The sequence below is a fragment of the Nicotiana tabacum genome, chromosome 17 (assembly GCF_000715075.1).
Source record: "Nicotiana tabacum cultivar K326 chromosome 17, ASM71507v2, whole genome shotgun sequence".
NCBI lineage: Eukaryota > Viridiplantae > Streptophyta > Magnoliopsida > Solanales > Solanaceae > Nicotiana > Nicotiana tabacum.
In genome coordinates, this window is record NC_134096.1 from 2,973,846 (window position 1) to 3,001,183 (window position 27,338).

Below are 27,338 nucleotides of genomic sequence, written 5' to 3' on the forward strand. Positions count from 1 at the left end.
AAGAAGAGCATCTGCACCCCCAAGAGAAGTAGGCAGATTTGCCGTCGGCTCAAGATCTTGGCCTTCACCATCATCCCCTTCAGGTTCTTATTCAGTTCCCAAAAACTCAGAACTGGAACCAGAAGAGTCAGTCGCATCAGGTTGGACCGGGAGACCCCTTCGGGTAGTTGACTCCAGCTCACGGGCCTTGGCGATTTCGGCATCAAAATCAATGACATCTGTTTTGGCCTCTTCCAAGGTTTTTATCCTCATGCTATACATATAGTATGTTTTTTCAACAATGAGGTAAGCCGCTCGGTGCTGAAGCTCTTCCTTAAACTGGTCAACCTTGGTCGAAAGGTTATTCCTCTCAAACTTAATAGCTTGAATGCTGACATCGAGGTCACAGATAGTGGAGTTAAAAACTTTATTATGCTCTATGACTCTCTTATGCCTCTACTCCATCCGAGCATACTTCTCCTCAGCAACAACAACTTCTTCAGTTTTGGAGTTCAAGGCTGCCTCCAAATTACTCAGTCTTTCAGCAGAGGCAGCCTCGCAATTGACAACAACAAGAACGACATTTTGGATCTCAGCCCACTTTGCCCTAACTTCTTCAAATTGTACCCTTAACAGGGCAGCCTCTCAGCTAAGGGTCACTACCACTTGCTCGTTGTGCTACAACCGAGCCTCCAACTCAACGGCCTCAGCAACTTGTGCTTCTAGTTCCGGGAGGCGGGCATCAATTTGATCCCACTCGTCTAACAATTAATCCCCCTCGGAGGTGAGTTTCTCCTTGTCAAGGACCAACATCTGAATGCCCTCGGAAGCAAGGAAGTTAGCCTAAAAAATAGAAGTACGAATTAAAAATCTTGCCATAACAAAGATAAAAGGAACAACAGAAGGAACAAAGATCGTATCACCACTGCTTTGTACATGGTTTTATTTACCATACACTCTCCCGAGGGAGATTATATTTTATTCCTATCCTTTTCTGAAGCCATAGGCTTCAGATAATTAGCAAGTTTCACCGGCCAGGACAACAGATGGCATCCGGTAGAAACCAAGAGGGAAACACTCCTCCTCATCTTCGGATCTTCGGAGAGGGCCGAATCGTTATGTCTCAAATTCCCATGAATTGGGGATCAGGTAAGAGAGACATCCTCCCATCGGACGACTGCGACCGATGGAGATGATGTAGCAGTTGCTGGTGGCAATGGCAAAATTGGCTAAGAAGGAGATAAAGTTGAAGGCGTTGTAGGATGAGAAGCAGCTGCAGAAAAAGCAGTGCTAGTTGTTGGTTGCTCATCATCCGAAGACGGAAGAGACCTGGTACCCAGCCTCACGGTACCAGGAACAATGACTGGGACTCGAAAGCGAGAATTGGTATCTTTCACTATATCACATTCCCCAAAGAGCATTTAGATGTCGTCCTTAGTTGGCATAACTAGTTCAACAGATTGAGCATTCTGTTGAGTTGATGAAGGTCGTCATCTTCTATGTAGAGAAGTCCCCTCATCACTGGCTCCTCCATCATCATCGGTTACCATAGTGTCTGCGGCTAGCTCGGGCGTGGTGCTCTTCGCCTTTTTTGTTTTTTCCCTTACCCTCAACCGTGGAGGAACGTTGCCTTTTTTGTTGCTTGTTCTCCTGTCGGGAACTCTGAAAAGAAGCACTTGCACCGGAATCAGGCCAAGTGACACCCGTTCGGGTGAAAGCCTCATGTAGCAACCTCGCCGCATCAGTAAGATCAGCCAAAATATCCTCCTCGGTGATGGTAACAGAACCTTGCGGAAGACTTGAATTCAACAGGAAAGAAAGTTAATCAATTTTCCTATACGAAAAGTAAAAACAAGATAAGTTCAACCTACTGTGATTTTTGGCCTTCCACCCGTATTTAAGGGCCAATTCTTCCAACTTGGAAGTCTTAGGCGTAGTGACATCCAAAATCTTCTAGACCCACTGGTCTAAGCCTTCAACCCTTGGTGGTGTCCATCGAGTTGCTGAAATAGTGAAAGAAGAAAGATCAGTAATAGCAGGGGACAATATTTAACTAGAAGGAAAGACAGACGATGAATTTACAAGTACGGTTCCATGATTCAGGAAAGGATGGAGTCGTGGCCAGGATAATGTCTGTAACGACTCGGCCAATCATTTTGAGAGTTGTATCCCCATTTCCCTATTTAATGCTCACTTTATGCTTCACAGTTGTTATGTGACTTGCCGGGGTGATTAGTTTGGGTCCGATGAGGTTTTAGGAATGAATTGGAACACTTAGTTCCAAGGTTTAAAGTTTAAGTTAAAATAGTCATCGGATATCGACTTATGTGTAAACGACCCCGGAATAGAGTTTCGATGATTCCAATAGCTCCGTATGGTGATTTTGAACTTAAGAGTGTGTCCGAATTGTTTTTTTGCAAGTCCATAGTGGAATTTGGCTTGAAATGGCAAACGTTGAATTTTAGGGAAGTTTGACCGGGGAGTTGACTTTTTGATATCGGGGTTGGAATCCAGTTCTAAAAATTTTATGTCATTTATGACCTGTGTGAAAAATTTGAGGTCAATTGGAATTGATTTGATAGGTTTCGGCATCGAATGTAGAAGTTGGAAATTCTTAAGTTTCTTAAGCTTGAATTGGGGTATGATTCGTGGTTTTAACGTTGTTTTATGGGATTTGAGGTTTCAACTAAGTTCATATGATGTTTTAGTACTTGTTGGTGTATTTGGTTGAGGTCCCGAGGGCCTCGGGTGAGTTTCGGATGGTTAACGCATCAAAATTTGGATTTAAACAACTGTTGGAATTTTTCTGCTGGAAAATCGAGGCTGGAAAAAAATTAAGTCTGGAAAAAAAATGGAGGCTGGAAAAATAGAGGCCGAAAATCGAGGCAGGAAATCGAAGGCTGGAAATCGAGGCTGGAAATCGAGGTCAGGAAATCGAGGTCAGTAAATCGACTTCAGGAAATTGAGGTCAGGAAATCGAGGGCAGCGCTTGGACAGAAACTTTAAGTTATAAAATGGGGGCTTCATCTCATTTTCTATTTTTGACAAATTGGATCTTGGGGAGAGGCAAAGTTTGAGAGATTTTCAAGGAAAAACATCGGGGTAAGTGATTCTAACTCGAATTTGGTCAATATACACGAATATATCATTGTTTTCATCTTTTAATTAGTGTCTTGAGATGGAAATTTGGGAAAAATGAGGAAGAGTTCTTGGACTAGAATTTTGAGGTTTTGAATGGGATTTTGTTATCGGATTTGAGTAAAATTGGTATGGTTAGACTCGTGAGTGAATGGGCTTTGGGGTTTTGTGACTTTTGTCGAATTTCGAGATGTGGTCCTGGGGGCCGGGTTTGAGCTGATTTCGGATTTATGGCTATAATTTCATATTTTCTTGCGAAATTGATTCCTTTAGCGTATATTGATTGTACTGTACTGCTTGTGGCTAGATTCGGGAAGTTTGGGGACCAATTCACGAGGCAAGGTCATAGCAAAGTAAGAAATTATGCGATTTTGAGGTAAGTAACACTTCTAAACTTGGTTCTGAGGGTATATATCCCTGAATCTCGTGTTGTATGAATTGTTTGGAGATGACGCACATGCTAGGTGACAGGCGTGCATCATGGAAATTGTGACTTAAATTGATTTTTGTGGAGTTGCGTAATTAAATAAATGACATTATCCGCATATCCTCCACGTGTTAGATAAATTGAGCTGAGACTCATATTAAAGATCATGTTTAGGCTACACATCGATATATTTTGGGACCCACATGGGTCGTATTGTTGTTGAATTATTGTTTAAATTATAAATTTTGTACTGAGTCATATCTATCACTTGCATATCATATCTCAGTCTCTGTTGTCATTCATTGATACTTCATATCATCATGTCGGGTTGATTCTTCATGTTATTGAGAGCCCGAGAGACTGGAGATTCTGAGTGACAGTTATGTTTATTTATTTCTTTATGCCTAGATCTGGCTATTATAGCAATTGGGCTGAGGAGCCCCTCTGGAGTCTACACCCCCACAGTGAGCATAGTTGGTATATATATATATGGGATGGATCTTCCCTGGGCATGGATCGTGCCATAGATATATATTGAGGGATGGATCTTCCTTGGGCATGGATCTTACCCGAAGCATTTATATTTAGGGGTGGATTTTCTCTGGACATGGATCTTGTCTGATTCATTGACATTCGGGGATGGATCTTCCCCTGGGCTGGATTGGCCTTATACAGTACTGAGTGACTAGCTGTCAGTTGATGGATATACATATATATTTGGGATGGATCTTCCCTGGGCTGGATTGGCCATATACAATACTGAGTGATTGAGTATTTTAGATTGTGAGTACACAGAGTTTTCACTAAGGTGCATCAGATACTGTATGTACATTGGCATGTAGATACAAAGATGTCATATTCCTCGTATTGTTCAGAATTGATTTGTTTTATTTGTACTGAAAGCAACCGTTGAACTTGAAAGCATGCCTACATTTTTGTATTGTTATTATTTATACTGGACTGTACCTGCGGAGCTCTTCACTTCTTTCAGCCCAGAGGCTAGTCTTGTTACTTATTGAATTGGTTGTACTCATACTACACTCTGCACCTCGTGTGCATATCCAGGTGCTTTTGGTCACGGCGACCGTTAGATCTTAAAGTGCTATCAGTTGGAGACTATCAAGGTAGTTGTCTGGAGTCCGCTAACCTTGACTCTCTTTCTTTCAGTTATCGTACTATTCTATACTTTGAGATAGTGTTTTGTCAGTCAGACTTTATATTCATATTAGATGCTCATGCACTAAGTGACATTGGATTTTGGAAGTGTGTGTGTGTGTATATTTGGGAGTGTTTATATATGTATTTGTGAGATTTCTTCTAGTGAATTTAATTATTATGTTTTCAAACTTAAAAGATATGGTGGTTTATTGAGATTGTCGGCTTGCCTAATATCGAGATAGGCGCCATCACGACATGTGAGATTTTGGATCGTGACAAGTTGGTATTAGAGCCTAGGTTACATAGGTCTCATGAGTCATGAGCAGGTTTAATAGAGTCTTGCAGATCAGTACGGAGACGTCTGTACTTATCTTCGAGAAGCTAACGAACCCTTAGGAAAATTTCTCCTCTTGCAATTTTGTCTTGCAAATTTGTTGATTCCACAAACTAAATTTCTGTTATTCTATTCTCTCAGAGATGGTGAGGACACATACTACCGGATCAGACGGTCAGTCACTAGTGCCACCAGTTAGGTCCGCGAGAGGCCGGGGCCGTGGTAGAGACCGCGACCGAGGTAGTGGTCAAGGTGTAGCTTGTACAACAGTTGGAGCAGCACCTGTAGCACCACCCGTTTCTCCATCTCAGGAGTAGATTCTAGATATAGCTGAGCCGACAGGACCAGCTCAGGCACCAGTTGCGCCCATTGTGATTCCAGGCCTTCAGGAGGCTCTGGCCTAGATATTGACAGTTTGCACTGGCCTTGCTTAGGTGGTTTTGGCTCAGGTCGCACCTGCCACTTATCAGGCCGGGGGAGGTACTCATACCCCTGTTGCCCATACCCCAGATCAGGTAGTGCAGGGATTTCAGATACCGGGGGCACTACCAGTCCAGCCAGTTGCAGCTGCTCAGGCCTCGGTAGTCCCCGTTATGGCAGATGATGAGCAGAGGAGACTTGAGAGATTTGGGAGGCTTTGACCTCCATCATTTAGCGGTGTTGAGTCAGAGGATGCTCAGGGTTTTCTAGATAAGTTCCAGTGGATGCTTCAGACAACGGGTATTTTGGAGACCAGTGGGGTCTCGTTCACTACTTTTCAATTTTCTGGGGCTGCTTTCAGATGGTGAGAGGCATATGAGAGGCACAGGCCGGTCGGTGCAGTACCACTTCATGGCAGGAGTTCTCCGTTCTCTTTTTGGAGAAGTTTATGCTGCAGTCTTGCAGAGAGGAGCTGCACATGCGGTTTGAGCAGTTACGTCAGGATGGCATGTCTGTGACGCAGTACGAGATGAGATTTTTAGAGTTGGCTCGTCACGCAGATTGGTTGGTTCCCACTGATAGGGAGAGGATTATGAGGTTCATTGATGGCCTCAAATATGAGTTGCGGTTACTTATGACTAGGGAGAGGGTATCTGGTGCCACTTTTGATGAGGTGGTTGACATTGCTCGGCAGATAGAGGTGGTCCGTAGCCAGGAGCATGGTTAGAGAGAGGCCCGGAGGCTTCGAGGTTCAGGCGGTTCTGGTAGGGTACCTTCTAGAGGGCAGTCCTACCACAACAAGGGTCATCGTTACAGACACGCTCAGACGAGTCGTCCAATTCACCGTGGTGCATCATCCAGCCATGGTTCATACAGTTCTCATCAGGGTCAGTCATCTCTCAGTGCACTTCCAGCCCAGATTTCTACCCGTGCTCCTTCAATTCAGGGATTATTTGTACCAGGTTCTTCTGGTTCTCGAGGTCCGCCTCAGAACTTACCAGCCTTTATAGAGAGGGATTGCTTTGAGTGTGGAGACTTGGGCCACATAAAGAGATATTGTCCCCGCCTTATGTGAGGTCTAGTTCAGCAGAGGAGTCATGTTACGACTTCTACACCAGTAGCTCCACCACTTGTCCAGTCAGCTCGCGGTGAGGCTCAGTCAGCTAGAGGTCGCCCAATAAGGGGAGGCCGATCAAGTGGCGGTCAGGCCCGATTCTATGCTTTTCCTACCAGACCAGATGCTGTTGCTTCGGATGTAGTGATCACAGGTATTGTCTCAGTGTGCCACATGGATGCTTCTATATTATTTGAACCTGGTTCCACTTATTCGTATGTATCATCGTATTTTACTCATTACCTGGATATACCCCGTGAGTCCTTAGTTTCACCTGTTTGTGTATCTACGCCGGTGGGCGATACTATTAATATGGACCATATATATCGGCCGTGCATGGTAACTATTGGGGTACTAGAGACTAGATTTGATCTCTTACTGCTCATTATGATTGATTTTGATGTAATCCTGGGTATGGATTGGTTATCTCCATGTCATGCTATTCTGGACTGTCACGCAAAAACTGTGACGTTGGCAATACCGTGACATTAGAGACTTTCCGGATGTATTTTCGACAGACTTGCCGCGTATGCCACCCGACATGGATATTGATTTCGGTATTGACTTGGTGCTAAACACTCAGCCCATTTCTATTCCTCCTTATCGTATGGCACCAGCTGAGTTGAAAGAGCAACTTCAAGAACTCCTTGATAAGGGGTTTATTAGGCCTAGTGTGTCACCTTGGGGTGCACTGGTTTTGTTTGTGAAAATGAAAGATGGTACTATACGGATGTGCATTGATTACAGGCAACTGAGCAAGGTTACAATCATGAATAAATATCATTTACCGTGTATTGATGACTTATTTGACCAGTTCTAGGGAGCGAGGGTATTGTCCAAAATTAATTTGAGATATGGGTATCACCAGTTGAAAATTTGGGATTCAGATATTCTAAAGACGGCATTCAGGACTCGTTATGGCCACTATGAATTTCTCGTGATGTCTTTTAGGCTGACCAACGCCCCAACAATATTTATGCACTTGATGAATATTATATTCCAGCCATATCTTGATTCATTTGTCGTAGTATATATATATGATATCTTGGTGTACTCATGTAGCCAGAAGGAGCATGTACAATACTTGGGTATTGTATTACAAAGGCTGAGAGAGGAGAGACTTTATGCCAAATTCTATAAATATGAGTTCTGGCTTAGTTTGGTGGCATTCTTGGGACACATAGTGTCCGGTGAAGGAATTAAGGTGGATCCGAAGAAGATAGAGACAGTTAAGAGTTGGCCCAGGCCATCTTCAGCTACTGAGATTCAGAGTTTTCTTAGCTTGGCCGTTTATTATCGTCGCTTCGTGGAGGGTTTCTCGTCTATTGCGGCGCCTATGACGAAATTGACCCAAAAAGGTGCTCCATTCAGGTGGTCGGATGAGTGTTAAGAGAGCTTTCAGAAGCTTAAGACAACTTTGACTACAACCCCAATATTGGTGTTGCCTATATGTTCAAGGTCTTATACTGTGTATTGTGATGCGTCGCGTATTGGTCTCGGCGCAGTGCTGATGCAAGACGGTATGGTGATTGCCTATGCGTCCAGACAGTTAAAGGTACATGAGAAAAATTATCCAGTTCACGACCTTGAGTTAACAGCTATTGTTCATGCCTTGAAGATTTGGCGACATTATTTGTACAATGTCCATTGTGAGGTTTATACCAATCACCGGAGTCTACAACATTTGTTTAAACAAAAAGATCTTAATTTGCGACAATGAAGGTGGTTGTAGTTGCTTAAGGATTATGATATTAGCATTCTCTATCATCCCGGAAAGGCCAATGTGGTGGCCGATGCCTTGAGTCGTAAGGCGAAGAGTTTGGGCAGCTTAGTATACTTACCGGTAGCAGAGAGGCCTTTAGCCTTGGATGTTCAGGCCTTGGCCAACCCGTTTGTTAGATTGGATATTTCTAAGCCGAGCCGAGTTTTGGCTTGTGTGGTTTCTCAGTCTTCTCTCTATGATCGCATCCGAAAACGTCAGTATGATGACCCTCATCTGCTTGTCTTTAAGGACACGGTTCAGCACGGTGATGCCAAGGAAGTCCTTATTGGAGATGACGAAGTATTACGGATGCAGGGTAGGCTATGTGTGCCTAATGTAGATGGTTTGCGTGAGTTGATTCTCCAGGAGGCTCACAGTTCGCGGTACTCCATTCATCCAGGTACCACGAAGATGTATCAGGATTTGAGGCAGCAGTATTGGTGGAGGCGAATGAAGAAATATATAGTTGGGTTTGTAGCCCTGTGTTTAAATTATCAACAGGTGAAGTACGAGCATCAGAGACATGAAATTCCGGAGTGGAAGTATGAACGTATTACCATAGACTTCGTAGTTGGGCTCCCACGGACTTTGAGAAAGTTTGATGCCGTTTGGGTGATTGTAGATCTGTTGACCAAGTCAGCCCATTTCATTCTTGTAGTTACTACTTACTCTTCGGAGCAGCTGGCTCAGGTTTACATTCGCAAAATTGTCAGGCTTCATGGTGTACCGGTATCTATAATCTTTGAATGGGGTACGCAGTTTACATCACAGTTCTGGAGATCCGTACAACGAGAGTTGGGTACTAGTGTGGAGTTGAGTACAACATTTCATCCTCAAATGGACGGACAGTCCGAGCGCACTATCCAGATATTGGAGGATATGCTTTGTGCATGTGTGATGGATTTTGAGGGTGCTTGGGATCAGTTCTTTCCACTTGCGGAGTTTGCTTACAACAACAGGTACCAGTCGAGCATCCAGATGGCTCCGTATGAGGCCTTATATGGGAGGCGGTGCCGGTCTCCAGTAGGTTGGTTCGAACTGGGCGAGGCTAGACTATTGGGAACAGACCTGGTTCAAAATGCTTTGGAAAAGGTTAAATTGATTCAGGATTGATTTCGTACAGCCCAATCTAGACAGAAAAGTTATGCGGATCAGAAGGTTCGTGATGTTGCATTCATGGTTGGTGAGCGGGTCTTGCTCCGGGTTTTGCCCATGGAGGGTGTTATGAGATTTGGGAAGAAGGGCAAGTTGAGCCCCAGGTATATTGGGCCTTTTGAGATTCTTGAAAGAATTGGAGAGGTGACTTATAGACTTGCACTACCACCTAATCTCTCCGCAGTTCATCCAGTGTTCCATGTTTCCATGCTCTGAAAGTATCACGACGATCCATCTCATGTGTTAGACTTCAGCTCAGTCCAGTTGGATAAGGATCTATCTTATGTTGAGGATCCAGTGGCCATTTTGGACAGACATGTTAGAAAGCTAAGATCAAAGAGCATTACTTCGATAAAAGTACAGTGGAGGGGTCATCCGATTGAGAAGGCGACTTGGGAGACCGAGCATGATATGAGTAACTGTTATCCTCATCTTTTCAAAACTCCATGTATAATTCTAAACCCGTTCGAGGATGAACGTTTGTTTAAGATGGGGAGGATGTAACGACTCGACCAGTCGTTTTGAGAGTTGTAGCCTTATTCCCTTATTTACTGCTCAATTTATGCTTCACAGTTGTTATGTGACTTGCCGAGGTGATTAGTTTGGTTCCGGTGAGGTTTTAGGAATGAATTGGAACACTTAGTTCTAAAGTTTAAAGTTTAAGTTGAAATAGTGACTGGATGTCGACTTATGTGTAAACGACCCCAAAATAGAGTTTTGATGATTCCAATAGCTCCGTATGATCATTTTGGATATAGGAGCGTGTCTGATTTTTTTTTTGGAAGTCCATAGTGGAATTTGGCTTGAAATGGCGAAAGTTGAATTTTTGGGAAGTTTGACTGGGGAGTTGACTTTTTGATATCGAGGTCGGAATCCAGTTCTGAAAATTTTTATAGACCCGTTGTGTCATTTATGACTTGTGTGCAAAATTTGAGGTCAATCGGAATTGATTTGATAGGTTTCGGCATCGAATGTACATGTTGAAAATTCTTAAGTTTCTTAAGATTGAATTGGGGTATGATTCGTGGTTTTAGCTTTGTTTTATGGGATTTGAGGTTTAAACTAAGTTCGTATGATGTTTTAGTACTTATTGGTGTATTTGGTTGATGTCCTGAGGGCCTCGGGTGAGTTTCGGATGGTTAGTGAATCAAGATTTGGACTTAAACAGCTGTTGGAATTTTTCTGCTGGAAAATCGAGTCTGGAAAAAAAATCGAGGCCGAAAAAATCGAGGCTGGAAATTGAAGGCTGGAATCGAGGGCAGCGCCTGGACAGAAACTTTTAGTTATAAAATGGGGGGTTTTGTCCCATTTTCCATTTCTAACAAATTGGAGCTTGGGGAGAGGCGATTTTTGAGAGATTTTCAAGGAAAAACATCGGGGTAAGTGATTCTAACTCGGATTTGGTCAATATACACAAATATATCACTGTTTTCATTATTTAATTAGTGTCTTGAGATGAAAATTTGGGGAAAATAAGAAAGAGTTCTTGGACTAGAATTTTGAGGTTTTGAATGAGATTTTATTATCGGATTTGAGTAAAATTGGTATGATTATACTCGTGAGTGAATGGGCTTTGGGGTTTTGTGACTTATGTCGGATTTTGAGACGTAGGCCCGGGGGCCGGGTTAGAGCCGATTTTGAATTTTTGGCTATAATTTCATATTTTCTTGTGGAATTGATTCCTTTAGCTTATATTGATTGTACTGTACTGCTTGTGGCTAGATTCGGAATGTTTGGGAACCAATTCACGAGGCAAGGGCATAGCATAGTAAGAAATTACGCGGTTTTGAGGTCAATAACACTTCTAAACTTGGTTCTGAGGGTATAAATCCCTGAATCTCGTGTTGTATGAATTGTTTGGAGATGACGCACATGCTAGGTGACGGGCGCGTGAGCGTGCATCATGGAAATTGTGACTTAAATTGATTTCTATGGAGTTGCATATTAAATAACTAACATTATTCGCATATCCTCCACGTGTTAGATAAATTGAGTTGAGACTCATATTAAAGATCATGTTTAGGCTACACACCGATATATTTTGGGACCCACATGGGTTGTATTGTTGTTGAATTATTGTTTAAATTACAATTTTTGTACTCAGTCACATCTATCACTTGCATATCATATCTCAGTCTCTGTTGTCATTCATTGATACTTCATATCATCATGTCGGGTTGATTCTTCATGTTATTGAGAGCCCGAGAGACTGGAGATTCTGAGTGATAGTTATGTTTATTTATTTATGCCTGGATCTGGCTATTATAGCGCTTGGGCTGAAGGAGCCCCTCCGGAGTTTGCACCCCTACAGTGAGCGGAATCTGCACCCCCACGGTGAGCATAGTTGATATATATATATATATCTGGGATGGATCTTCCTTGGGCATGGATCTTACCCGAAGCATTTATATTTAGGGGTGGATTTTCTCTGGACATGGATCTTGTCTGATTCATTGACATTCGGGGATGGATCTTCCCCTGGGCTGGATTGGCCTTATACAGTACTGAGTGACTAGCTGTCAGTTGATGGATATACATATATATTTGGGATGGATCTTCCCTGGGCTGGATTGACCATATACAGTACTGAGTGATTGAGTATTTTAGATTGTGAGTACACGGAGTTTTCACTAAGGTGCATCACATACAGTATGTACATTGGCATGTAGATACAGAGATGCCATATTCCTCGTATTGTTCAGAATTGATTTGTTTTATTTGTACTGAAAGCAACCGTTGAACTTGAAAGCATGCCTACATTTTTGTATTGTTATTATTTATACTGGACTGTACCTGCGGAGCTCTTCACTTCTTTCAGCCTAGAGGTTAGTCTTGTTACTTATTGAGTTGGTTGTACTCATACTACACTCTGCACCTCATGTGCAGATCCAGGTGCTTTCGGACACGGCAACCGTTAGATCTTAGAGTGCTATCAGTTGGAGACTATCAAGGTAGTTGTCTGGAGTCCGTTGACCTTGACTCTCTTTCTTTCAGTTATCGTACTGTTCTATACTTTCAGATAGTGTTTTGTCAGTCAGACTTTGTATTCATATTAGATGCTAATGTACTTTGACACCAGATTTTGGGAGTGTATATATATGTATTTGTGAGATTTCTTCCGCTCAATTTAATTATTATATTTTCAAACTTAAAAGATATGGTAGTTTATTGAGATTGTCGGCTTGCCTAGTATCGAGATAGGTGCCATCACGATATGTGAGATTTTGGGTCATAACAATGTCCCTGGTGGCAATTGCAACGAACTACTCCATTCTTCCACGATCGTTGCCATCCTCCATGCTGGTTAGCAAAGTATGGTGACCACGTGCTAAAATTTATCATTCTCCTACGAAAAATCTTGGGGGAATAAAGGTTCATCAGTCGAGCCAGGGATAGCTCTTCTCCCGTCTCCTGGCATAGACGTCGAAGATAAGCAACGTTCGCCACACAAAAGGGCTCACCTGTGCCAAGCAGACTTGGTAACGGAAGAAAAACTCCAAGATAATGGAGTCAAGACCCTCGCTCAATGAGAAAGGGCCCAAAGTGAATGGCTACGTGTGAACGTACGTAAAATCCTTCTTGGAGAAGGTTACCCACTCCGCTAGGTCAGGAGCGATGATGTTCAAATCTTGACAACTACAGTCTTCCTTCACAGCAGGGATGCTAGAAGGACGGATAGAAGAAGTATATACACCAACAACCCATGTGTGGGGGTTAGTAGAAGGGTACTTCTCTTCGAAGTCCTTAATTATAATACGCCTCATGGGGATAATGGTGCTCACTGTAGGAGGAGCATCATCATCAGTACTTTTTTGGTTCTTTGAAGAACTAAAGTTTTTGGAAGAATAAGCCATTATTAACAAAGGGAAATAAGGTTCTCTCTAAAGAAGAAGGCTGAAAGCAAGAGTGAGTTAAGTAGAGAGAGTTTGAGAGAGTTTGAAAAATTATGAAATGTAATGGAAGAAGATTGATGCGTATAAGTAAAGGAATATGCGACTAAAATCGTAGCCATAATTACCAGGGGTGTGAATAGATATTTAAAAACCGACCGAACATAATCGATTTTAGGTTTATTTTAATAAAACCGTAGTTTTATTTTTTATATAAATCTATAATCATACCGATAATTAGGATAGGTTTTTTATTTTACGAAAATAAATTGAAAAAATACTAAACCATACCGAATAAATTTACATGGAAAAAATGTATGTATATATTAATATTAAAAATAATAAAGCATTAAACTTTTCCTTGGGCCTTGAAATTATAAAAACAGTTACAAGCCAACAATTAATTAAAACCAAAATCCTAATTTCCAAACCTATTAGACTACTCTTATTGAAACTAAATTATTTCCAGCATATTCACTAGCAAGACACAAGGTAATCTAGCGATTATTGTACTATGCTGCTATAGAATAGTTGATGGATCTATACTCTGGCCATCTTTCATGTTTTCTTAGTTAATCACCTTTTAAATAGTAAAATTATCTAGAGAGTTTTGATAAGTCCTATAAAAGTAGGTATGTTATTGCATTATGCTTCTACTAGTAACTTTTAAATGATAATAAAAAAATACCGAAAATTAACCGAGCCGTACCGATACCGAAGAGAAACCGACATGATTGGTACGTGTTTTAAAAGTATAATTTTGGTTATACATCTAGAATAACCGAAAAATTAGTATGGTATAAATTTTATAAAATAACCGACCAAACCGAACTACTGACACCCCTAATAATTACCTTGAGAATAGGAAAAAGTGTTGCTCAATCATGGGATGACGCGTGTTCGGGGCATTAAATACGGAGAGACATGCGTCTAATCAACCGTCAGAAATTTTTCAGAGGGGGTCAGAGAATTCCCCGCCAAGACAGGTATCAGTATCTTCACCAACTTTTCGGTAATATAAAGATGTGTCACCGGAAAGTAGGAGGACTATCTGTATAGGGTGAAATATTTTCATATTAAATGCTCGCATAATAAAGTAACATGTGGAGCCGAAGGTAGATGAAAAACGAAGCAAATGGTAGTCGAGTCCGAGGACAACAATCTCGTTTGTTCCTGAAGGGAGTGTTGTTCATAAAGACAAAATAAATGTCTGCCACCCGATAATATTTAATGGAGAATATTCTATAGCATTAAGTACATAGCCCGTTACAGAGAATATGGCATTCATGGCCTGCCGTTACACATTCTTTAATGGCCTTCATAATTGCCATTTAAGAGGGGCTTGGTCCTAGGACCTTGTTCCCTAGGTACAACTATAAATAGTGAGCTCAATAGCCATTGTAAGGGAGGAATTTCTGACAAGCTTATGCTATATACTGTTCAAGGCTCAATAATATTTTATCTTCTTGCTTATTAAAATCGTTACTACTGCCTCCGGAAGCTCTGCTCCTGGAATCATGATTTCTGGTGTCTTATCTCAATTTCATCGCTAAGTCTTACATTCTTGCTTAATTTATTTATTATTTTGGGATCAAATCGATTCAATTGTCTATAAACCATGTATAAATTCAACTGTATCGTTTTACAGGTAAACAAACGTATCAATAATATATAGTTTGAAATTGTTGCATGTTGTTTTTGTCTCAAATTTGATTAGAACATATCTTATTTGGAACTATAAAACTTTAATGATTTTAAAGTCCTAAGTAGTAGCATTTAATTCGTATATAGTTTAAATAAGGAAAGATTTAATGATTAAAATTATAATTAAGTTTGAAATCCTAAATATTAGGGAAATAGATAAATGAATATTTCGTCTAGTGTGAACCCTATTTTAAAAGGGTAAAAAGACGAATGACATTTCGTTAAAAGGTTTTATGCTTTTAATATAATATAGATAGATATAAATAGATAGATTATCAAATAGTTTCGCCGGTAGAAAGAGAAACATAATCCCTATCTAATTTCGTTGTAGCTAAGAAATTAACCGGCAACTTCCAAGTTCCCAAGCTAGCTAATACACTCCAGAAAAAGAAAAGTATTGTTATACACTTTAAGCAAATTATGTGATTAAATCAGGATATATATACATTTTTCATAGACATAATTTGAGGTAGAAAAGATGTACTAATAATTAATCAGCATGCTGGCGGGTTATTTTTCCCATTCAATATTGTTTTGGCATTTTGACAAGTTGCAGGCAAAAGAGGTCCAATTGAACCAACTGGAGCTAGATCAATGTCAACCAATTCAACTCCTTCACAGGGAAGTGCTTCACTGCAATTGAGTAACACTGGAATTTTTGAAGTTGTTGTTCCCCTTATGTTCCTGAAATGAATATCCACCAGTTTCACTCTAGATGGCTATACCAAATAATAAAATTGTGTTAGTGACATTGATTTTAATAAATAAATAAATATATATTGATTTTAAAAAATAAATAAATATCCACCAGTTTCACAAGTTCTAAAGGCGAAGCCAGAAGTGCACATATTAATGAATTTCTTTTTTTTCTTAATAACGGGGCTGCACGAATGCAAGCCCCCACTGCCTCAAATTATGAGGTAGGCTCGGCCACTTGGGCCGACCTTAGGCGGACAACCATTCCAAAGTGCAGTGGAGGTCACCCACCTAGTCTATGGGGCCTTTTTGATCGCTCATTGATCCCGTCCAAGTAAGTAATTGATTTCTTAAAATAAATATAAGGTTTAGATTAAAACTATTAGACTTGTCTGAACCGGTAAAGCTACACTCTAGCTCCCCACATGGCAAGCACTTATTGTACAATAGTATTATACAATAATATATTTTCAAGAGACGGTCCAATAACTAAGAGGTCACAACTCGAGCTGTATTACTTCCAATCATCCCAAATTAACAGTCACTTTAGCTCAAAAAATTTATCCCAAAATAATTTATCATTTTAGGATTTTAAGACTATATTTGTCAATTGCTTCCAACTATCCCCGTAATATTAAAGAAGTAGCAATTCTTTTTAATATTGCTCAATTCTCAAAAACATTTAAAATAGAGGTAATTTAGTAAACTATGCATTATATTTATTTATCTTAATGAACGTAAAAAGAGCTAAAACGACATTTAAAATGAGACGGATGGAGTAATGTTTAGATGCTGGTGACCTCCTCGTTACTGTTGTTCCAAACAAGAGAAAAAGTACTAATGATATAGTAATTACCTCATTCCTGTTCTTGGAATGATAGTGTTGATCAATAACTATGGGATTTTTAACATTATCCAGGATTATATCTTCATAAACAACACCAGAAACTTGTAGTGAAGGTGAGCCCATATAAGTTTTGATTCTTGCACCATTTGTTGTACCACGGAATGTACAGTTTCTTACTGTAACTCCTTTAACGTCCGTTTCATCTAACCTTTTCCCAAGGCTGCCGATGCTGCACAAAAAAATATTAAAACAAAAACTTCATAAGTATTTTAAACGTCTAAATTCATGATATTAAGACTATAGTGAAAGAAATGCACAATTTGCTTTTTTTGGTTTTCCCATTTGGTGTCCCGTATCTTTACTGGGACCCGACTAATCCGGATTTACACTGAAAAATTCTAAATTGGAAGGGGGAGGAGGGTAAATTCTACCTACCAAAGATAAGCCCGACTAATATGGATTCGCGAGAAAAGTCCCACATTGAGGGGTAAATCCCTTCATACCAAAGGAGGCGGCTCAACCAAGGGCTCGAGCCCGAAATCTTTAGTTAAATAGATGCGTATTTATCATTTTTTTAAAATGGAAGTACTTACTACTCTACCACAATATTTGGGAGTAAAAGATCACAACTTGGATTGTAATATCACAAGTTCGAGCCTTTGAAAAAAAGAAGTGAATAATCTTAAAACTGAAACTAACCTTATTCCATGTCCCGGGCCACAATTTATGTTAGAGATATAAACATTAGAATTGCCATCTCCAATACTGATGCAATCGTCACCTGTTTCAATTTTGACGAGGGTACTCAAGATTTTTATTTTATATGTATAAAAAGTAATGTTTGACCTATATAATTTTGCGAAGAATTGGGACTGTATGTGGCTACGATCACTGACCTGTTCCAATGGTGCTATCAGTGACATTGACATTAATTGTATCACTAATATGAAGACCATCAGTGTTTGGACTATCTCCTGGAGCTGTAATTTTGATATTTGAAACTGAGATGTCACTGCTATCGGTGATTTTCAAGTGGACACCTTTGGCATCCACAAAATTGAGGTTCTTGATCGAAGAACTTCGCACTGTCTGAAATACAAGAGACTAACAAAAACACAACAAACCACAAATTAACTTGGTCTAATCAACCTAATGGTCAAAAGGTAACAATCTAAATCAGGGTTTATTTCACATATGATCATCTAGTTATCAGTTTATTGAACAAAAGTATAAAAATTAGATTTTTAATAGAAATATAATTCAACTTCTCCTATATATCATAAAAGATTAAAAAAACACTGGAAAAGCTAAATACAGTCCTGAAAACACATGCAACTCATGTTACATAATAACCACGTGGCATCACTTAAGAAAATAAAGAACTCATTTTATCTGACCTATTGAAGAAAAAACTCCAAGTGTCACAGGGTGAAAGAAATCAAATATTAGGTTGGGTCAGAAAATAAGTTTTTGATTTTTTGCTTTTTAAGCGGTGTTACGTGAATATTACGTTAGGTGAGTTGCTGACATTAATTATCTGTCATCCAACCAAAAGCTTATTGGTTCAACAAATTCGAATTCGAATTTGTGCTGCATAAGGTCTAATTGATTTTAAATATAACTTTATTATAATAAATTGATATTTTGAATGATCATCCGTAAAATTACACCCCGGGTTAAACATTTCCACTTACAGAGGGGAGAGGAGGGGTACTTCCAGATTTATCAGCAAATTGCCAACTCGATTTTCCTTGTCCATTTAGAGTTCCTCCACCCGTAATAACGATGCCATCTACATGTTCGATAGAAATCCAAGCTGCTCTTGTGTACAAACTCATGTCAGTATTTGACAACAAAGTTCCTTGAATTTCAATAGTAATTGGCCTAGGACTTGTGCATGGCCCTTGAAATATAGTTTCTCCTGTAGTGTATGTTCCTGGAGGAATAACAACTTTGGCTGGTCCTGGTGATTGGCAAGCTGATCTCCATGCCATCATAAGTCCCTGCATGCAGTGGCGGAGCCAGAAGTTTCATTAACTGATGTCAAAATATAAAAAAATAAACACACAAATAAATTAAGAAAATTGAATGTATAATATATATATATAGAAACAGAGGCGATCTAGGTTTTGAAGTTTATGAATTTTAACATTTCCATCGAACCCACAATTCATTTATACTACTAGATCCGCATGTAACTATACATATATATATTTAGTGAATTCCTTAATACAACTACTGGGTTCTGCCGAACTCGTACCGTATATTCCTGCATAGAAATACTTTTGATCGATATAGCTACACAATGTAATTTTTCGACGAAAATGTGTCAATTAACAACCCGTTTACTAAGGTGGCTCCGATACTGCCTCAAGATGCAATAGTTCTAGCCTTATTTATCATCTATTTGTCTCTAAAATCATCAAACCAAATAAGCAGTTATATAATAAAAAGTTTCAGCTTAGCATATAAGTCCTAGGGATTTATAAAAATGGAATTTGATCATCAGAGTTAATTACAGGGGGATTCAGGAGCGGAGTTATATGGCTCTATGGTGGTTTAACTTAATCATCTAATTCTTCAGAAAAATATGATGTACAAATAGGGTAAAAATAATTTTTTTGAGTATAGTTAAATTGTCAGATATTATTGACATAAGAAAAGCTTCTAATGTAATGACAAAGGTGACTCAAAAGTTATTCTACTTTGCAGGTTCAAATTTCGGTATAGCATTCTTGAGTATTTTTTGAATTCCCTCATTCAAAATCCTAATTTCGCTACCAGGACCCCACTTTCGCATAAACGGGTGGGGATGTAGATTGCTCTCCTTCAGAATTTTATATACCTAAATATGTATTAAAACTCCATGGAAAAATATATAACTAATGAAACACGAAAAAATTAAAATCTTATATTGCAATACTATGTTTGAATAGTATGAACGGCCTAAACACGAATTTTTGAATAACAAACAACCAGTTCATATATTCATTATCAAGTTTATTCCATATAGGACAAGGTGAAAATAAAGTTATAGACATTCTCATTGTGAGAAGGGTCATTGAGGATAATTTGAGAAATTTTAAATCATATGTACTTATTATTGTTATTTGATTCCAAACTTACCCTAGTGCTATCTGCAGGGGTATTTGGTCTAGCTCCAAACCTGGTAACATCAAAAACTGTCTCGACAAGGCCACGACGTGAACCAAAAGCTGCACATTCAGCAACTTTTGACAAAATGGCTATACCCAAAAGTAAAACCAATAATTCTTTTGGAATAGCCATTATGGTGGCCTAAAGAAAATGAAAAAGTATTTTAGAAAAGTGGGCAAATTAAATAAGGAAAAAAATGCCCTGTGAATGGTAATAACCATCCCTATATGCCATTTATACCAATTCCCTTTTACCATTCAAAAATTATTGGCTCGTATTCGTTTGTTCATTCTATTTATTGTTTTTTCCTCAATTGTAGGAAACTTCAAACTGAGAGATCGTTGTGTGTTCCCATCCGTATACTATCTAGTCAATGGATTTTTTCATGTTTCATTTTAATGGAATTTTACAGAGAATTCTAAATAAAAAATAGTATAATTCGTATGGCTTTTAGAAGTTAGGAGTAAAAGAGTTCTTTGCATGATATATCTCAACTCGTGATATTACATATGGTTCCACAAAGTAAATTACACTGTATATTAATTATATCAAAATTCACTCTTTCCATTTTTACTCCCGAAATTAAAGGGATAATATCCCTTAAATTAGGTTTTTTCAACTCAATCCACTCCCCCGTTATCCCTTAAATAAAGCTTTTGAAACACCTTCAACTCCCCCGTTATCCCTTAAATAAAGCTTTTGATTTCTGTCAAACTTCATTTCCCCGCCACCCATCCATCATTTTAATATATATAAGTAATGTATGCATACTTGATTGGCCTTAAATGCCCTTATTATCAGCAATCGAGCAAGTTGATCAGATGCGCATGTTCCTATCTTACCAGATGAAGTACACACAACCTGCAACAGCCATCCTATATATTGCTACATTAGCATTTCTTCCCTTTGCATGTGCGACTGTCCAGGCTTGTTCATTGGTCCATGTCATTGGTTGTCTTTGGATACCCTACCATTTAAGCATTTTGCCCCATTTCTGAATAGAATATTTGTATTCAAAGAACATGTGCTCAATACATTCTTCTTCCTCGTTACACAGAGGACATATCAGCTCATTAGTAACACCCCACTTATGTAGCTTGTCCTTGTGGTTAATTTTCCATGCAATGCCAAAAACAAGATAAAAATTCATCTTGGAGCTCCCATGTCATTATCTTCCTCCAAGGCACTTTCTGAAAATCTCCCCTAAGCCTGATATAAATTTTGTGGATGGAAAAAGTTTTCAGATCATTTTGGGTTAGTCCTGCATCCTCCAAAATCTTCCTTGTCTTCCATACCTTCCTTACAATCCAGGAGATTTGTTTTGGTTCTGCATCCCATACTTGTCTCCCCTTTATATATATTATGTATGAACTCATTTTACCCGGAGTATATTTTATTAGGCATAATAACCATAGCAGTTTGCATATAGCTGCTGAATTCCATGTAGCAATGTCCATAATGTTCCATGCAACCTTTGGATAGCATAGTCTTTCCCAAGCTAGCAGTGCTTTTTTTATATCTCTGCCCATCCACTCAATAAGAAACTTCTACATGTGGCTTCTATCATTCTAATCACTTTCTTTGGCAATATAAAAATCTGTAACCAGTAGACCTGTATGGAAAACAAGACACTTTTGATGAATTGGAGTCTACAGCATATGAGAGAAACTTTGAAGTCCAGGATGTGATTCTACCTAACATCTTGTCTAGTAGGGGTTGAAACTGAGTTATGAACATCTTTTTTGTACTCAATGGTACTCCCACGTATCTGATTAGGAGTTCCCCTTTAGTGAAACAAAGACATGCCATGACTTCAATTGCAAGAGTTTGGGTCATCCCTCCAAAATAAATGGAGCTTTTATCTCTGTTTGCCTTGAGACCTGATGCCTTGGAGAAGCTGTTTGAATAGTCGTAGAGCAACTGTATTGAAGTGACATCTCCTCTACAGAAAATGAGTAGATCATCAATATACCCTAGCTGCACCACCTCAACCTCTCACATTTTGGATGATAGTAGAAATTAGGATTGTATTGGAGGGTCTTCATCAGCCTATTCAGGTAATCCATAGCTAGGACAAAGAGGAAAGGGGACAATGATGTTTTTAACTTCAATACCACACAAGAGGAGGGTGATTTGTGTGGTACCCAATTTTTCGCCTAAACTGATTATAGAAAGACCAGGTTCTTCTATGTGTTCCTTAACCTACTATTGCTGAAATAGTAAATGCGGAAAGTAAAGAATACAAGTATTTTAAGTGGAAAACACCTGGCTCAAAAGGTGAAAAAACCACGACCTCCTTCTCAATAGGATTTTTCCAAACTCTCCACTAAATTACTAAGCCAAAAACTGCATTTATAAAATACTTTTGTAAACTTAGGATTAACTCTAATCCCGTTGTGGCAACCAGCCTCTAACTCCTGCGACAACTTCAAGTTAACTCTAACTTGAATACTCTTTGTACCTATTACAATTGCCTCTAGATAAAACTAAAAGGTACAATATGAAAATACTTACTACAATTGAACTAGAATAAAAGACAGACACTTGGAGCTAGTTCTTCTATCTGGTTCATGTAGCTTCAGGTTTGCACACTTGAATCACACACGAATTGCTTGCAAAATGCCTTGCTATTTTGCTCACAATTCATGTTTAACTTCTGCTTTTGTGCATCCCTGTTTAATGAGATCATCCTGCGATTTATAAAGTTAGTAGAGTAGAAAATAACTAGAGTTCTATTGCTACTCTTCCTTGGTAGAAGAGTTGTAGTTGAACTCAACTTCTAACTCCTCCCTTATCTTGGATAGTATTCTCTTTGATTAAGGAGTCCTTCTCCTTATCAATTATGCAACCTTTTCTATCAGGAGATATCAATTTTACCAAGTTAAGCTTATCTCCTTCACGTGCCTCCCACATGCTCGAATCTGCCCGTGTCTATGCACAAAGGTGATGGACATGGTTCATGCCTGAGCTTTCTTTGTCAATCTTCAAAACTAACCTTCACTTGGGCCAACGAATTCCCCCTTTTTGATGATGACAAACTTTGTGCTCTTCATAAGCTTAGGCTCTGTTTCAACTTAGCCCAACATCAACACAATGTTAGAATATTTTTCCTTTTTATCACTTATCATCAAGGACCAGGTTCATTAGGTTATAAACATCACCTGGGTCACTGGTTGATCTACACTAGGCTAGGAGGCTTATGGCTAGGAAGGACTGGGTGCTTGGTTTTTTGCTTGGAGGAGTTTCAGCATATTCTGAAGAATGCCATCATTCTTCTCCTTTTCTCTTGCCAGCTCAGTTATGAGAGCATCTCTCTCGGTCTCCACCTCTGCCAACCTCTTCTTCAGCCTCTCAATCTCAGCATCCTTAGCCCCACTTTCTTGCACCAAGGCTCGCACCTTGCTATTCGCTGGTACCTTCTTGGAAGAAAGGAAGGATTCCTGAGATCTGCGAGGGATTCCTGTTCAGATGAAACATGTTCATCTCTATTTTTCCCAAGTTGAACCAGTCGTTCAGCAGCTTCGCCAGACTCACTTCCCTATGTTTTCTTTACACTCTCCTCTACTTCAGCAGATTTTTCTCCCCAAACAACTATTGTACCTGTGTCTTTGGTTAAACTAACAGGAGTGGGTGAAGAATCAACCACTCTTTTACCATTTTCCCTCACAGCACTTCTAACTCCCTTGCTCTATTTTTCTTTTCCCTTTTCATTTTTACCACCAACTTCTCCAGATTCAGTACTTTCAACACCTTCTATAGACCCTACTAGTACAAACCTATTCTCCAAATTTGTACCTGTTCAATTTAAGAAGAAACAATGTCTTCCTCCTCAGTAGTAGATTTGAATGATTCATTAGATTTCTGGGGTTCTTCTTCCTTACCCGCTTTCAATTTTTCATTTATTTTCTTGATTTTTTCTCTCCCCGCAACAACCTTGCGAGCAAGCATCTTTACTCTTTTCTTAGAGGTTGGGGTAGTGGAAGGGATGATAGTGGGTGTGGAAGTCTAATCAAACTGAATTTCAGTTTTGAAAAGACTTTGGAGTGTATCCCTAGAATCTAGGTACTTCAATTCGGTTGGAACTCTTTTGAACGAAACTGGTTCACTTGTAACAGATAAGTCCAAAAGGAGTTTGGAATTAAGTAGGACTCTGCTCATGATCCAAATATTATTATTTTAAATTATGCAGAGTGTAGAAAACATACCGTGTTATCTTGATGAACCATGTTCTTCACTGATAATTCTCTTGTATAAGTCTAAATTTGCCAAAATAGAGAAAATATCATTAGAGATTAATGAGTCATTTTAACACATGGCTCAAGAGTATACTATTGAAAGTATGAGTATGAGCAAAAATTAATCTAATTATATACACATTTTCAGATTTTCTAATAAAAAAAAATCATTTTTTTTTAATTTTTTTTTTCGTTGTGAATTCTGAACTGGTCCTTTAAGGTGATCTTAGTCATCCCTAATTCTAACCTGTTCCTTTCAAAGTGATCTCTACTTAGGGCTTTTGTGAAAATGTTAGTTATTTGCTTGTTAGTAGCACAAAATTCCACAGTGATCAACCTTTATTCATAGTTATCCCTAAAAAAGTGATGCCTAACATCTATGTGCTTAGTTCTCTTGTGATGAACCGGGTTCTTGGTCATACTAATAGCACTAGTGTTATCACAAAAAATGGGGATACAACCAACATCAATTCCAAAGACCATTAATTGCTGTTTGATCCACAACAATTGAGCACAACATGAAGCAGCAACAACATACTCAGCTTCAGTAGTAGATAAGGCCACTGAATTTTGCTTTTTGGTGGCTCAATACACAAGACATGAGCCAAGAAAGTGTGCCATACATGAGGTGCTCTTTCTATCCACTAGAAAACTTGCATAATCAGCATCAGCATATCCCACTAGATTGAAATTACTACCTTTTGGATACCATGGACAGAGATCAGTGGTGCCTTTTAGATATCTCAAAATTCTCTTGACAGCAGTCAAGTGAGACTCCTTTGGATTTGCCTGAAATCTTGTACAAATGTGGCCTACACCAAAAACAATGTCAGGTCTATTGGCAATGAGATACAAGAATGAGCCAATCATTCCCCTATAAAAATTCTGATCAATAGATGAACTAGGTTCATCTATATCCAACTTTGTAGCTATTGCAATATGGGTGTCAATTTCTTTTGAATCTTCCATTTAAAACCTTTTAAGCAACTCTTTTACATACTTCTGCTGATGGATCATAGTTCCATTTGAATTTTGTTTAATTTGTAAGCCTAAAAAGAAATTAAGCTCACCCATCATGCTCATTTTAAATTCACTCCCCATTAGTTTAGCAAATTCTTTACTTAACTTATCACAAGTTGCTCCAAAGATTATATCATCAACATATATCTGAACTACCAAGAGAACTTTACCTTTTTTTTTTCAAGAACAATGTATTGTCAATTTACCTCTCTTGCAGTCATGCTCAAGCAAAAACTTTGATAATCTTTCATACCATGCTCTTGGAGCCTGCTTGAGCCCATAAAGTGCTTTGTCAAGTTTGTACATATGATCATGACTCTCCTTGCTTTCAAACCCCGGAGGTTGCTTGACAAACACTTTTTCCTTTAGATAGCCATTGAGGAAGGAACGCTTGACATCCATCTGGTGTAGGGTGAATTCCATGTAAGCAACAAAGGTTATAAGGAGTCTTATTGCTTCCAACCTTGCAACTGGAGCAAAGATTTCATCATAGTCTATGCCCTCCTCTTGGCTATATCCTCGAACCATCAATCTTGCCTGGTTCTTTATAACAGTTCCATCTTCATCAAGTTTGTTTCTGAAGACCCATTTTGTGCCAATTACTGATCTGTCCAAGGATCTTGGTACAAGATGCCAAACTTGACTCCTTTCAAATTGGTTGAGTTCATCCTGCATTGCATTTACCCAGTCTTCATCTTGTAGGATTTCACAACCAACTGGTTTCCCTTTGATGTTCCTTCAGTGTTTTGTTACTGTGAACAGGTTCATGGACAGGTTCCCTTGAGGTTTGAGAATCATTTCCTCTTTGTTCTATTCCCCCTGTCATGTTTCCCTGGGTGGAAGAACCTATTCCATCACCTGTTCCTTCCTTTAGTGCAGCTTCAGTCTAGGTTGTCGTTTCATTTGAGTTTCTTACCAGTCCAATTGCTTTATCATCATGTTCCTGCCTCTCAGAAAGAATGTCAGTTTCATAAAAAACCACATGAACACTTTCTTCTACACACATATTTCTTTTGTTATAGACCTTATAAGCTTTGCTATGTGAAGAATATCCCAAGAATACTCCCTCATCACTTCTGGGATCAAACTTACCTAGGGAGTCTTTACCATTATTGTGCACAAAGCACTTGCATCCAAATGCCCTAAGATGGGATATGTTTGGTTTTCTCCCTTTAAGTAACTCATAGGGAGTCTTCTCTATAAGAGGTCTAGTCATGCACCTATTTATGATGTAGCATGAAGTATTTACAGCTTCTGCCCAGAAGCTATGTGGCAGTTTACTAGAAAGAAGCATAGTCCTAGCCGTATCTTCAAGTGTCCTATTCTTTCTTTCAACTACTCCATTTTGTTGTGGAGTCCTATGAGCAGAAAAATTATGATATATGCCATGCTCATCACAAAATTCAGTAAATTTAGTATTTTCAAATTCAGTGCCATGATCGGACCTAATTGATGCAAGTTGATTACCTAGTTATTTCTGAGTTTTTCTAACAAAAGAAGTGAACATGTCAAATGCTTCATCTTTAGATGTTAAAAACAATGTCCAAGTAAACCTAGAGTAATCACCAACAAGCATCATAACATATCTTTTACCACCTCTGCTTAATGTTTTCATTGGACCATAGAGATCCATATGGACCAGTTCCATCGTCTTGGTTATGCTTACCACTTTCTTGCATTTAAAAGAAGATCTTACCTACTTCCCCATTGCAAAAGCCTCACAAACTTTGTCTTCCTTGAACTTGATGTTAGGCAACCTATCACCAGGTCCTTGGAAACTAATTTGTTGAGTTGACTCAGACTTGCATGTCCAAGTCTCTTGTGCCAAAGGAAGGGATAATTGTCCAACACACTTAAGCAAGTGAGTTCATTTTCTGAAAGTGTGGACAAATCTACAATGTATATATTGTTTACTCTTTTTTCCTGCAAAACAATCTTGTCAGTGGTAAGATTAATCACAAAACATTTAGTAGAGGTGAATGCTACCAAGTTACCTCTATCACACAGTTGTGATACACTGATTAGACTGTATTTTAAGCCATCTATCAAGTAGACATTCTCAATAGAGTGAGAATCAGTATTACCTACCTTTCCAACCTCAATGATCTCACCTTTCTTCCCATTTCCAAAGGAGAGATTACCTCATTTGAGGTCCTCAAGTGAAAGGAACTAGTTCTTACTTCCTGTCATGTGCTTTGAGCAGCCACTATCCATGTACCATATTTGGCTGCTCCCCTTCACTTGGACCTGCAAAAGGAAATCATGGATTAGTCTTAGGAACCCAAACTAGTTTGGGTTCCTTT

The 27,338-nt window shown here is 39.1% G+C and overlaps 1 protein-coding gene and 1 non-coding gene across 2 annotated transcripts; both read right to left on the minus strand.

Annotated features, from left to right (window-relative positions):
* Positions 1 to 15,488: 15,488 nt before the first annotated feature.
* LOC107822352 (exopolygalacturonase clone GBGE184-like) lies at positions 15,489 to 19,916 on the minus strand. The gene is given in 6 exon segments (NM_001326093.1): positions 15,489 to 15,800; positions 16,634 to 16,853; positions 17,324 to 17,405; positions 17,521 to 17,728; positions 18,319 to 18,627; positions 19,751 to 19,916. Coding segments are annotated over 6 exon segments (1,206 nt in total). The 5' UTR covers positions 19,913 to 19,916; the 3' UTR covers positions 15,489 to 15,575.
* Positions 15,957 to 16,119, minus strand: LOC142172238 (U1 spliceosomal RNA). Its single transcript, XR_012701612.1, has one exon. It is a non-coding gene; the product is annotated as a U1 spliceosomal RNA (small nuclear RNA).
* Positions 19,917 to 27,338: the final 7,422 nt, after the last annotated feature.